The 12,500-nt window shown below is 44.2% G+C and overlaps 1 protein-coding gene across 1 annotated transcript in view; it reads right to left on the reverse strand.

The window, feature by feature from the left end:
- Positions 1-12,500, reverse strand: part of LOC145410253 (anoctamin-1-like) — a 43,009-nt gene that overhangs the window by 28,700 nt on the left and 1,809 nt on the right. The window contains exons 2-5 of the mRNA XM_080280458.1: positions 6,605-6,727; positions 5,693-5,901; positions 4,858-4,936; positions 3,963-4,022 (exon numbers count right to left, since the gene is read on the reverse strand). Of these exons, the coding sequence (XP_080136584.1) occupies positions 3,963-4,022; positions 4,858-4,936; positions 5,693-5,901; positions 6,605-6,727 (471 nt within the window). The remainder of the gene's footprint in view (positions 1-3,962; positions 4,023-4,857; positions 4,937-5,692; positions 5,902-6,604; positions 6,728-12,500) is intronic.

Consider the following 12,500-nt stretch of genomic DNA (forward strand, 5'->3'; position numbering starts at 1 on the left):
CCCCTTCTATCTATCTATCATTCCTATCTATCTAAATTAAATGCTCTCTCTCTCTCTCTCTCTTTCTCACCCTCCGTCTATCTATCATTCCTATCTATCTAAATTAACTGCTCTCTCTCCCCCCCTTCTATCTATCTATCAATCATTCCTATCTATCTAAATTAAATGCTCTCTCTCTCTCCCTCTCTCTGTCTGTCTATCATTCCTATCTATCTAAATTAACTGCTCTCTCTCTCTCTCCCCTTCTATCTATCTATCTATCATTCCTATCTATCTAAATTAAATGCTCTCTCTCTCTCTCACCTTCTATCTATCTATCTATCTATCATTCCTATCTATCTAAATTAACTGCTCTCTCTCTCTACCCCCTTCTATCTATCTATCAATCATTCCTATCTATCTAAAATGCTTTCTCTCTCTCTCTCTCTCTCTCTCAAATCATAAAAATAAATGAATTACAGTATAGAAAAAACAAGAAAAGCATTATTTTTTTTTACTATGTTATTGGATGAAGAAATGCTATGGTGTGTGTGTGTGTGTGTGTGTGTGTGTGTGTGTGTGTGTGTGTGTAACCAGGCAGTGGACCCGGCCAGTTAGATCAGTGCCACCACATGAAGGCACCCATATAACACACTGATATATGAGTCAAATTAAGTTCTATTTAGTATTATAAAAAAAAATATATATGTAGCAAGCCTGTCTGGAGTGGCAAGAGGGGCTAACTATGGTATTATTACACACAAGGTCAAAATTAAATATTCAAAATTTCAAATATTCAATTTAAATATTCAAAAATTCAAATATAAAAATTCATGTATTCAAAAATTCAAATATTCAAAAATTCAAATATTCAAAAATTTAAATATTCAAAAATTCAAATATTCAAAAATTTAAATATTCAAAAATTTAAATATTCAAAAATTCATATATTCAAAATTTAAATATTCAAAAATTCATATATTCAAAATTTAAATATTCAAAAATTCATGTATTCAAAAATTAAATATTCAAAAATTCAAATATTCAAAATTTTAAATATTCAAAAATTCAAATATTCAAAATTTAAATATTCAAAAATTCAAATATTCAAAATTTCAAACATATTATTTAAACAATCAAACATTTTTCTCTGTACTGGTGAGATTTATTAATGTTATTTTTTGTTATTGCACATGGGACTAACTGGAAGAGAGAAAGAGAAAGAAAGAAAGAGAGAGAGAGAGAGAGAGAGATTTAAGTGTTCTAAATGCCAAGCAAGCATGACTAGAAGAAAGCAATACTGTATAGTGGAGGAGGAGGAGGAGGAGGAGGAGGGAGGAAAGAAGTTAATGCAGAATAAAGCTCATAAGATCCCAGGCACATACTAGTCTATGTGAGGGAAGGAAGGAAGGAAGGAAGGAAGGAAGGAAGGATGGAAGGAAGGAAGGAAGGAAGGATGGAAGGAAGGCAGGAAGGCAGGAAGGAAGGCAGGAAGGAAGGAAGGAAGGAAGGAAGGCAGGATGGGAGGGAGGAAGGAAGGAAGGAAGGAAGGAAGGAAGGAAGGAAGGAAGGAAGGAAGGAAGGCAGGATGGGAGGGAGGGAGGGAGGGAGGAAGGAAGGAAGGAAGGAAGGCAGGAATGAATGAAGGAAGGAAGGAAAGAAGGAAGGAAGGAGGGAAGGAAGGAAGGAAGGAAGGAAGGAAGAGGAAGGAAGGAAAGAAGGAAGGCAGGAATGAATGAAGGAAGGAAGGAAGGATGGAAGGATGGAAGGAAGGAAGGAAGGAAGTAAGGCAGGAAAATCAGTCTCAAACTCATTCACTCTGAGGCACATTGTAGTCTACTGTTGTGCTTTTTGCGGCAAGGTTGTGGACTACGAGGTGCGGCCAAAATGAAAGAGACATTTATAAACAGCGCCCCAACTGCCAGCCATGTTGTGGTGGTGACGGGAGTGGTGTGTAGCGGCAACTTTGAGCATTAAGGCCCGTCCACACCGGGGGTATGCAGTGTGTCCTCGTGTGTCATGCTGGCCAACTTGGGTTTTTGTGCCGCGTGGCCCATGATGCCCTCGGTGGCCGCCTGCTTCCACTGAGACCACATCTTGTTTTTCTTTCAATCACCAGCGTCACAACGGTGCGTATCAGTGCTGAACCGCTGCTGTGCTGGTTTTTTATGTGTCCGACTCTGGGCATAGGCTTCACAGCATGCTCTCAAGGCCCAGCAGTCCTCCTACATACCATACACCTCTCTACATGTCACCACTTCGGCGCTAACACCCACCGTCCATACTGAATACATGCTAGGGCTGTCTCATACCCACAATCATCCTCTGGCGGGTCAGTGGTAACCGGCACACGCTGTTCATTGAACCGGTGTGCACATCACCGGCAGCACAGTACACAGCATGACTCCTGGTATGGACGGGGCTTAACCCCACAAGGTCAGCCATTGTTTATATAACAACTGTCAGGAGCAGGCATTTCTTGCAAAAAAATTGGTATTCATTCATTGCCAGACGCCATGTATCCCAAACAGGGTGGCCAAGGGCTTAGAGTTAATTGTTTTACAGGGAGGGGCACTAATCCTCCACCAACCCCACTTGACACGTAGGGATGCCAACAGCATCTGGTGTTCCCAGGCGGTCACCCATCCAAGTACTAACCAGACCCATTGGTGATTTTCAAAAATTGCTCCTATGGAAACTAATAAACCTATCATGAAAATCTTTATCCCCAACAAAGTACAACTCTTTAGCTTTAATATTTAATGTACAGCAGCGGCTATGAATGTAACAGTGTCTGAGGAGGCGGTCGTTGTAGCAGCGCCACCTCCAGTGTTCACGACTGGCACAACACTGAGAGGGGCGGGGTAGGGCACAGCGCGTGGCGGCAATGTTGCAATACACTCCCTAGTCCATGTTGTGACTCGTACAACAGCCCTCGTGTGTAAGCTAATAGCACGCAATATGCCGATCTTCAGTGGTAGGTGGTGGCGACCATCATCCACTCACTTGATGTAGTGCTGCCTACTTCTTCCTTAGCCTTTATCATTCTTTTTCTGTGCCTGTCCTCCTCTCTTCCTATTTCTCACCATCATCCACTCACTTGATGTAGTGCTGCCTACTTCTTCCTTAGCCTTTATCATTCTTTTTCTGTGCCTGCCCTCCTCTCTTCCTATTTCTCACCATCATCCACTCACTTGATGTAGTGCTGCCTACTTCTTCCTTAGCCTTTATCATTCTTTTTCTGTGCCTGCCCTCCTCTCTTCCTATTTCTCACCATCATCCACTCACTTGATGTAGTGCTGCCTACTTCTTCCTTAGCCTTTATCATTCTTTTTCTGTGCCTGTCCTCCTCTCTTCCTATTTCTCACCATCATCCACTCACTTGATGTAGTACTGCCTACTTCTTCCTTAGCCTTTATCATTCTTTTTCTGTGCCTGTCCTCCTCTCTTCCTATTTCTCACCATCATCCACTCACTTGATGTAGTGCTGCCTACTTCTTCCTTAGCCTTTATCATTCTTTTTCTGTGCCTGTCCTCCTCTCTTCCTATTTCTCCCATCTTTCCTGTCACTTCTTATTGCTTTTCTTTCCTTTACAGGTGGCTTTACATTGAGTGACAAGCCAAATGGTTTCCTGTAAGCCAGGAAACCATTTACAACGCTGGGTGGTAACCATATAACCAAACCATACGTGCTGCCTACGTGTCAACAAGTGGGTTGGTGGAGGGTTAGTGCCCCTCCCCGTAAAACAAATAACTCAGAGTCAAATGGCCACCCCTTATGGGATTATGGCGTCTGGCAATAGATAGATAGATAGATAGGGGTTACGGCTCAACGGTCGTTCCTGCCATGCTGCCATCACCACCACGCTAAGCTGGGTAGTTGGTGCACTATTTAAAACATTGTACAGGTATTTCCTTTTAGCCACACCCGCACTGCTGTGAGGGGTTAGGGCAAGCCAGGACAAAGTTACCATCTCTCCTACTAGTTCGGCCACCAACTCCCCAGCACGATGAAGGAAGTTTTTGCGGAGTTCATCATCACACTAGAGTAACAGTACGAGGAATGGTTGGGGTAATAGTAATAGTTGGAGTAACAGAAGTAACTGCTACTATAATAGTTATAGTAGGAGTTTTAAGAGTAATAGTAGTAATAGCAGAAGTGGTAATAATAATGATAATACTGTAATAATAATAGTAATAATAATAATACTATTTATAAAGTAGTAGTTATAGTACAGTAGTAGTATGAATAGTAGATGTGATAACAGTAATAGTAATAATATAATAATAATAATAATAATAATAATAATAATAGATGTGGTAAAAAGTAAAGTTACCTGTGAGAAAGGACCAATAATAATAATAATAATAATAATAATAATTCATACACTCAATCCTGTTCTCTCTCAAATCAAACAATTCTTTACACATTTAATTTCAAAATCTAATCTCTACTACCTCCCTCCCTCTCTCTCTCTCTCTCTACTACCTCCCTCCCTCCCTCTCTCTCTCTCTCTCTCTCCCCTTCCTTACAAAGTTTTATATCTATTCTATAAGTGGATCTCATTCACTCCCCCCCCCCTCTCTCTCTCTCTCTCTCTTCTTCCTAGCAAGTTCCTACCTTTACTCTAGAACTGGAAATCATTCTCTCTCTCCCTCCCTCCCCCTCTCTCTCTCTCTCTCTCTCTCTCTCTCTCTCTCCCTCCCTCCCTCCCTCTCTCTCTCTCTCTCTCTCTCTCCTCCCTTCTTCTTCTTCTTTTCAAACTTCAATTTTTATTCTAGAACTGGATTTCTCCCTCCCTCCGTCTCTCTCTCTCTCTCTCCCTCCCTCCTCCTCCTCTCTCTCCCTCCCTCCCTCCCTCTCTCTCTCTCTCTTACCTTCTTCATGGGCATTCGTAGCTTCAGGATCTCGGCATATCTCGTACACACTTCGAAGGGTGCGTGGATCTTGACGAACCTGAGGGAGAAAACGGAATGTGTGTGAGAGAGAGAGAGAGGGGAAGAGGGAGAAAAAAAAGGAAATGAGAGAGAGAGAGAGAGAGAGAGAGAGAGAAAAGAGAGGAAGTGACCACGACAAAAACAGAGGAAGAAAGAGGTAATAACAGGAAGAGAGTGAGAGATAGACAGCCAGGAAGAGACAAGAAATGAGAGCTAGAGTCGTTCTGTTGCCACACACGTGCTCTCTCTCTCTCTCTCTCTCTCATATTTATATTAACTACTACTAATTGTATTATCACCCCTGAGGTAAAAGTCTATAGGTGCGTTTTTTTTAAATAGCTTCCATGGCGGGAGACTGACCGAGTATGACCGGCTCACGCAGGGCTGTCCCTCGTGTCACCACCTGACAACGTCTCAAAGGCAACGCTGACAAGTCATATGAGATTGATACTATACTACAGCTTTTTTATTGAATTACATCTATATAGAGTATTTAAAATTCATTTATAAGTAGTTACTAGCTTAAAATAGGAGAGTGAGAGAGAGAGAGAGAGAGGTGAACACAAACAATTACACGTGTGTCGACGGCGATGTGGCAACAGAGCTAACAGTGTGAGGTCCCAGAGCGTCCCACCCAAACTGCCTTCATAAAATAGAACGACACCCCTTCAACTTTGTCCTGAGGAAGAGAGTGAGAGAGAGAAAAATTTAGCAGTGAGACAGAACAATATGGGGAAGTGAGAGAGAGAGAATTCGAGTCAGTTCACTTACTCACCTAAGGGGTACTCCTTCAACCCTGTCCTCCTCCAACACAAGTCCCTCCTCTTCCAAGTTGGCCTCAAAGATCCTCCTCGCCGCCTCCTTCTCCGCTCTCTCTCTCTTCTTCTCCTCCTCGGCCTCCTCGTCCGACTCAACGTGGTACACCAATACAAAGTCAATTCTCCGCTTTCCGTCCTCCATGAAGAGGCTGATGTCCGGCCTGCTCTGTGGGTAAAATAATAATAATAATAATAATAATAATAATAATAAAAACAATAATAATAATAATAATAATGATAATAATAACAATGACAATAATAATAGTAACAATAATACTAATAATAATAACAAAATAATAATAATAATAATGATAATAATAATAATAATAATAATAATAATAAAACACACAAATGCCAAAAATAAATAAATAAATTCAGTACACAGTAAAATTCTCTCTCTCTCTCTCCCTCTCTCTCTCTCTCTTTCTCTCTCTCTCTCTGTCCATCTATCTTCCTGTCTCACTCACTGCCACTGTGTCTGTCTGCCTGCCTCTCTCTCTCTCTCTCTGTCTGTCTGCCTCTCTCTCTGTCTGTCTGCCTCTCTCTCTCTCTTTCTCTCTCTCTGCCTGTCTGTCTGTGTGTGTGAAGCCTATCTCCCTCACTGTCTCTTTCCATTTGTCTGTCTGCCTCTCTTTCTCTCTCTCTCTCCCTCCCTCTCTCTCTCTCTCTCTGCCTGTCTGTCCATGTGTCTCTTCCTCACTGTCTCTTTCCATCTCTCTCCCTCCCTCCCTCTCTCTCTCTCCCTCCCTTTCCCTCCCTCTCTCTCTCTGCCTGTCTGTCTATGTGTTTCTCTCCCTCACTGTCTCCATCTCTCTCCCCCTCTCCCTCCCTCCCTCCCTCCCTCTCTCCCTCCTCCCTGCCTCCCTCACCTGTGCTGTGGGTGGAGGTCTGCCATTCAAGTCTTCCATAACCACCTCATTATGGTCAATTAGCTCAGCCTCCGGGTCCATGTCGCCCCCTGGGTCGTGGAGCTCCGTTGCTGAGTAATAAACCTGGAAAAATGTAAAGAGAATATTGAAATGCATTAGGAAGTAAATAATGTATCTATCTATCTATCTATTGCCAGACGCCTCAATCCCGTCTGGGGTGGCCACAAACAAATCGCCTCCAAGTCGCCCTGTCCCCTGTCATTTCATCACTGCCCTACTCCCAGCTCACACCTCCCTCCTCTCTCTCTCATATACCTCTCCACCCCATCCCTCCATCTCATCCTCGGCCTCCCCCTCCCTCTTCCCCCCCTCCACCTCACTCACATACACTCTCCTCGTCAGTCTTTCACCCTCCATCCTCTCCACATGACCAAACCACCTCAGTGTGTTCCTCCTAACGCTTCCTATCACATCCACATCCACACCACAACGCTCCTTTATAATAATAATAATAATAATTGGTCACAGTAGTTGTAGTGGTGGTAGTAGTAGCAGTAATAGTAATGGTAGTAGTATTAGTAGTAACTGATAACAATGTGAGTAGTAGTAGTAGTAGTAGTAGTAGTAGTAGTAGTAGTAGTAGTCGTCTTGGTGGTGATGGTGGTGGTGGTGGTGGTAGTATTAGTATTAGTAATAAAATAATAATAATAATAATAATAATAATATATACTAATACATCATCATACAATCTGGTAAAACCTCCCTAACACCTTTTCCTAAGTGATTTAGTTTGTTTATTACACCTTACTGTCCTCTTCTGTGTTACATAAATCCTTCCAATATCACCATACTCTGCATAAAGCTCCCTAACACCTTTTCCTAAGTGATTTATTTGGTTTATTACACCTTACTGTCCTCTTCTGTGTTACATAAATCCTTCCAATATCACCATACTCTGCATAAAGCTCCCTAACACCTTTTCCTAAGTGATTTATTTTGTTTATTACACCTTACTGTCCTCTTCTGTGTTACATAAATCCTTCCAATATCACCATACTCTGCATAAAGCTCCCTAACACCTTTTCCTAAGTGATTCAGTTTGTTTATTACACCTTACTGTCCTCTTCTGTTACATAAATCTTTCCAATATCATCATACTCTGCATAAAGCTCCCTAACACCTTTTCCTAAGTGATTTAGTTTGTTTATTACACCTTACTGTCCTCTTCTGTTACATAAATCCTTCCAATATCACCATACTCTGCATAAAGCTCCCTAACACCTTTTCCTAAGTGATTCAGTTTGTTTATTACACCTTACTGTCCTCTTCTGTGTTACATAAATCCTTCCAATATCACCATACTCTGCATAAATAACACAGAAAGGGTATTAACCAGCCATATCCAAAAACAAATCACTAAGGAACAGGTGTTAGGGAGCTTGCTTAACTGATTTAAACTGACCTACAGAATATATATATATTTTCAAGGTGTCTGGCAATAGATAGACAGATAAAGATAGGAAATGGAGAGATGGAGAGAAGGTGGAGAGAAAGTGGAGTGAAAGAAGAGGAGAAGAGAGGAGAGGAGAGAGAGAGAGAGAGAGAGAGAGAGAGAGAGAGAGAGAGAGAGAGAGAGAAAATAATGGAGGGAAAGCATGGGAGGAATGATAATGATGATGATGATGATGAAGGGAGGAGGGAGAGGGAAATGGAGGGAGGGGGAGGGAAATGGAGGGAGGGGGAGGGAAATGGAGGCAGGGGGAGGGAAATGGAGGCAGGGGGAGGGAAATGGAGAGAGGGGGAGGGAAATGGAGGGAGGGGGAGGGAAATGGAGGCAGGGGGAGGGAAATGGAGGGAAGGGGAGGGGAATGGAGGGAGGGGGAGGGAAATGGAGGCAGGGGGAGGGAAATTGGGGGAGGGGGAGAGGAATGGAGGGAGGGGGAGGGAAATGGAGGGAGGGGGAGGGAAATGGAGGGAGGGGGAGGGAAATGGAGGGAGGGGGAGGGAAATGGAGGGAGGGGGAGGGGAATGGAGGCAGGGGGAGGGGAATGGAGGCAGGGGGAGGGAAATGGAGGCAGGGGGAGGGAAATGGAGGGAGGGGGAGAGAAATGGAGGCAGGGGGAGGGGGAGGGGGAGGGGTATGGGGGCAGGGGGAGGGGCAGGGGGAGGGGTATGGGGGCAGGGGGAGGGGGAGTGTAGCAACAACTCTATCGTCACTCACACTTTCTACCGACGCCGTCACCAGGTTTCGGAGCCGGCGGATTAATTCCCTTGCCTCACGCTGTTTGGGGAGGGGGAGGGAGAGGAGGAAGATGAGGAAGAGGAAGAGGAAGAAGAGGAGGAAGAGGAGGAGGAGGAGGAGGAGAAGTCAAATATTAGTAAAACATGGAGAGACAAATGTAAACATGAAGATGATGAGGATGGGGAGAGGAGAGGAGAGGAGGAGAAGGAGGAGGAAGAGGAAGAACAAGAGGAAGAGGAGGAGGAGGAGGAGGAGGAGGAAGAAGGGGAGGAAGAGGAGAGATGAAGAATGGGTTGTAATGGGAGGAAAGACGAAGAAAAGAAAAGAGGGAAGAGAGAAAACAAGAAAGGAAGACAAGATCAAGACAGAAGAAAATGAGAAAGAAGAGAAAGACAAGGAAGGAGGGGGGGGAAAGACATAAAACCTCATATATATTATTCATAAAAAATTACTGACCAATTCCTACACTCCATTCACTCTAACTTGGCCTAAAATTACCATCCCTAGAGATATATAACTAGAATATGATGCTAGTCACAAAGAAGTGCTATGGACAGGATGTAGAGCCATAGCATTGTCTTTTATGATGCTAGTCACAAAGAAGTGCTATGGAAAGGATGTAGAGCCATAGCATTGTCTTTTATGATGCTAGTCACAAAGAAGTGCTGTGGAAAGGATGTAGAGCCATAGCATTGTCTTTATAACAACAGATTAACACTAGAATATGATGCTAGTCACAAAGAAGTGCTATGGAAAGGATGTAGAGCCATAGCATTGTCTTTCTAACAATAGATTAACACTAGAATATGATGCTAGTCACAAAGAAGTGCTATGGAAAGGATGTAGAGCCATAGCATTGTCTTTCTAACAATAGATTAACACTAGAATATGATGCTAGTCACAAAGAAGTGCTATGGAAAGGATGTAGAGCCATAGCATTGTCTTTATAACAATAGATTAACACTAGAATAGGATGCTAGTCACAAAGAAGTGCTATGGAAAGGATGTAGAGCCACAGCATTGTCTTTTTCTGCCACTGAGCTACGTGAAATAAGCCGCAAAAGGACGAAAATCTGGGCCAAGTTAAGATGAAAGGAGTATATTATTATTATTATTATTATAATTATTATTATTATTATTATCATTATCAGTATTACCATTGATAAAACCATTATATTACTAGGATTTTCATTTGTTTATTATACTGATGACAACGATGATGATGATGATTATGCTTGTTATTATCATTAGCTACTGTTATCATTATTATTATTACTATTAATGAACTACCTTATTACCTATTACAGTACTGATGCTACTACTCAACAGTACACTCAATCCTCGTAAACCACGGATTCGTAAACCGCGGCAAAGTGACTGTCAGACTGCCGGCACCCTTAAACCACTGTTAAGTCACGAAAATCGCGGATGTAGGCACCAGAGTGGCCTTTTCCGAGGAGAATCGTAAACACATGATTCAATTTGATAACCGCCACCCAACAACCATCATCATCAAGCATCTGTCATCTCTGAGGCAGTCTTTGAGGGCTTCCTGGGGGAGGCTGAGGCGCTGGAGGAGGGAGAACAGCATGAGGGAGCACCTCCACCTCATGCTGAGAGGTTCTAAGTTCTTCCCAACACCACCCCACTTCATTCACTTAATATCGTCATAGGATTAAGGTGAGATCCCTTAACATGGCTTATTTCTATTAAATACATGTGATAGGAAGCGTTATGAGGAACACACTGAGGTGGTTTGGCCATGTGGAGAGGATGGAGGGTGAAAGACTGACGAAGAGAGTGTATGTGAGTGAGGTGGAGGGGGGGAAGAGGGAGGGGGAGGTCGAGGATGAGATGGAGGGATGGGGTGGAGAGGATGGAGGGTGAGAGACTGACGAAGAGAGTGTATGTGAGTGAGGTGGAGGGGGGGAAGAGGGAGGGGGAGGTCGAGGATGAGATGGAAGGATGGGGTGGAGAGGATGGAGGGTGAAAGACTGACGAAGAGAGTGTATGTGAGTGAGGTGGAGGGGGGAAGAGGGAGGGGGAGGCCGAGGATGAGATGGAGGGATGGGGTGGAGAGGATGGAGGGTGAGAGACTGATGAAGAGAGTGTATGTGAGTGAGGTGGAGGGGGAAAGAGGGAGGGGGAGGCCGAGGATGAGATGGAGGGATGGGGTGGAGAGGATGGAGGGTGAAAGACTGACGAAGAGAGTGTATGTGAGTGAGGTGGAGGGGGGAAGAGGGAGGGGGAGGCCGAGGATGAGATGGAGGGATGGGGTGGAGAGGTATATGAGAGAGGGGGGTGTGAGTTGGGAGCAGGGCAGTGAAATGGCGGGGGACAGGGCGACTTGGAGGCGATTTGTTTGTGGCCACCCCCAACGGGATTGAGGCGTCTGGCAATAGATAGATAGACATGCACTGAATATTCCTAAATTTGTAGGTTTGTGTTTGATGGTGCCTAGAGAGGTGTAGGTAGGGTGCTGTGGGGGGTGCTTGGCCAAACTCGAGACCCTAATTAATTTTTCACATGAGTTGGTGACCATCATCCATTCACTTGATGTAGTGCTGGCTACTTCTTCCTTAGCCTTTATCATTCTTTTTCTGTGCCTGTCCTCCTCTCTTCCTATTTCTCACCATCATCCACTCACTTGATGTACTGCTGCCTACTTCTTCCTTAGCCTTTATCATTCTTTTTCTGTGCCTGTCCTCCTCTCTTCCTATTTCTCCCATCTTTCCTGTCACTTCTTATTGCTTTTCTTTCCTTTACAGGTGGCTTTACATTGAGTGACAAGCCAAATGGTTTCCTGTAAGCCAAGAAACCATTTACAACGCTGGGTGGTAACCATATAACCAAACCATACGTGCTGCCTACGTGTCAACAAGTGGGTTGGTGGAGGGTTAGTGCCCCTCCCCGTAAAACAAATAACTCAGAGTCAAATGGCCACCCCGTATGGGATTATGGCGTCTGGCAATAGATAGACAGATAGATAGATAGTTATCATTTATAAACCGTGGATTTTGTAAACCGCGGCAGTGGTCCAGACCCAAATGGCTGCGGTTTATGAGGACCGAGTGTACTAATAATGGCCAGCTCAAGGGCATGGTGCCTGCATTCTAGTCGTAGCAGCTTTTTCCCCAACATCCTTTCAAGTCTACCTACTGCACCTTGAATTCATCCTGTGTTGCTGGCAGCAGTCGTTTCGTTTTCGTTTTTAAAGGCTCCAACATGCTTGCATGTGTCGGCCTTGGTCACCTAATGGCGGCTCTCCACGCTGCACGATCCATTGCAGCCTCCCTGTTCAGTCCCTTAATCCTGAGGTCACACTTAATGACCTCGTCCCATGTCTTTCTCGGTCTACCCCTCATAACCCCACCCCTAATATTAACACTTCTCACCTTCCTCACCCAATTATCATCCCCCATCCTCTCCACATGTCCAAACCACCACAATCTACCTCTCCTCATCACAACACCAATACACTCCAGTCCCATCCTACCTCTCAACTCTTCCATTGTAAACCCAGCCCCTCCAGGCCTTGGACGCAGGGACGCACTGCACATCCACCTAATCATTGTCAGTGTTGTAGCGAACACCTACAACAGCATCACCTACTTCCCAACTGTTCAGGGCATCCACCATCTCATTTGCTTGGGA

Source organism: Coenobita brevimanus, chromosome 10 (assembly GCF_032717465.1).
Source record: "Coenobita brevimanus isolate Jiangsu-jjx chromosome 10, ASM3271746v2, whole genome shotgun sequence".
NCBI classification, from domain to species: domain Eukaryota; kingdom Metazoa; phylum Arthropoda; class Malacostraca; order Decapoda; family Coenobitidae; genus Coenobita; species Coenobita brevimanus.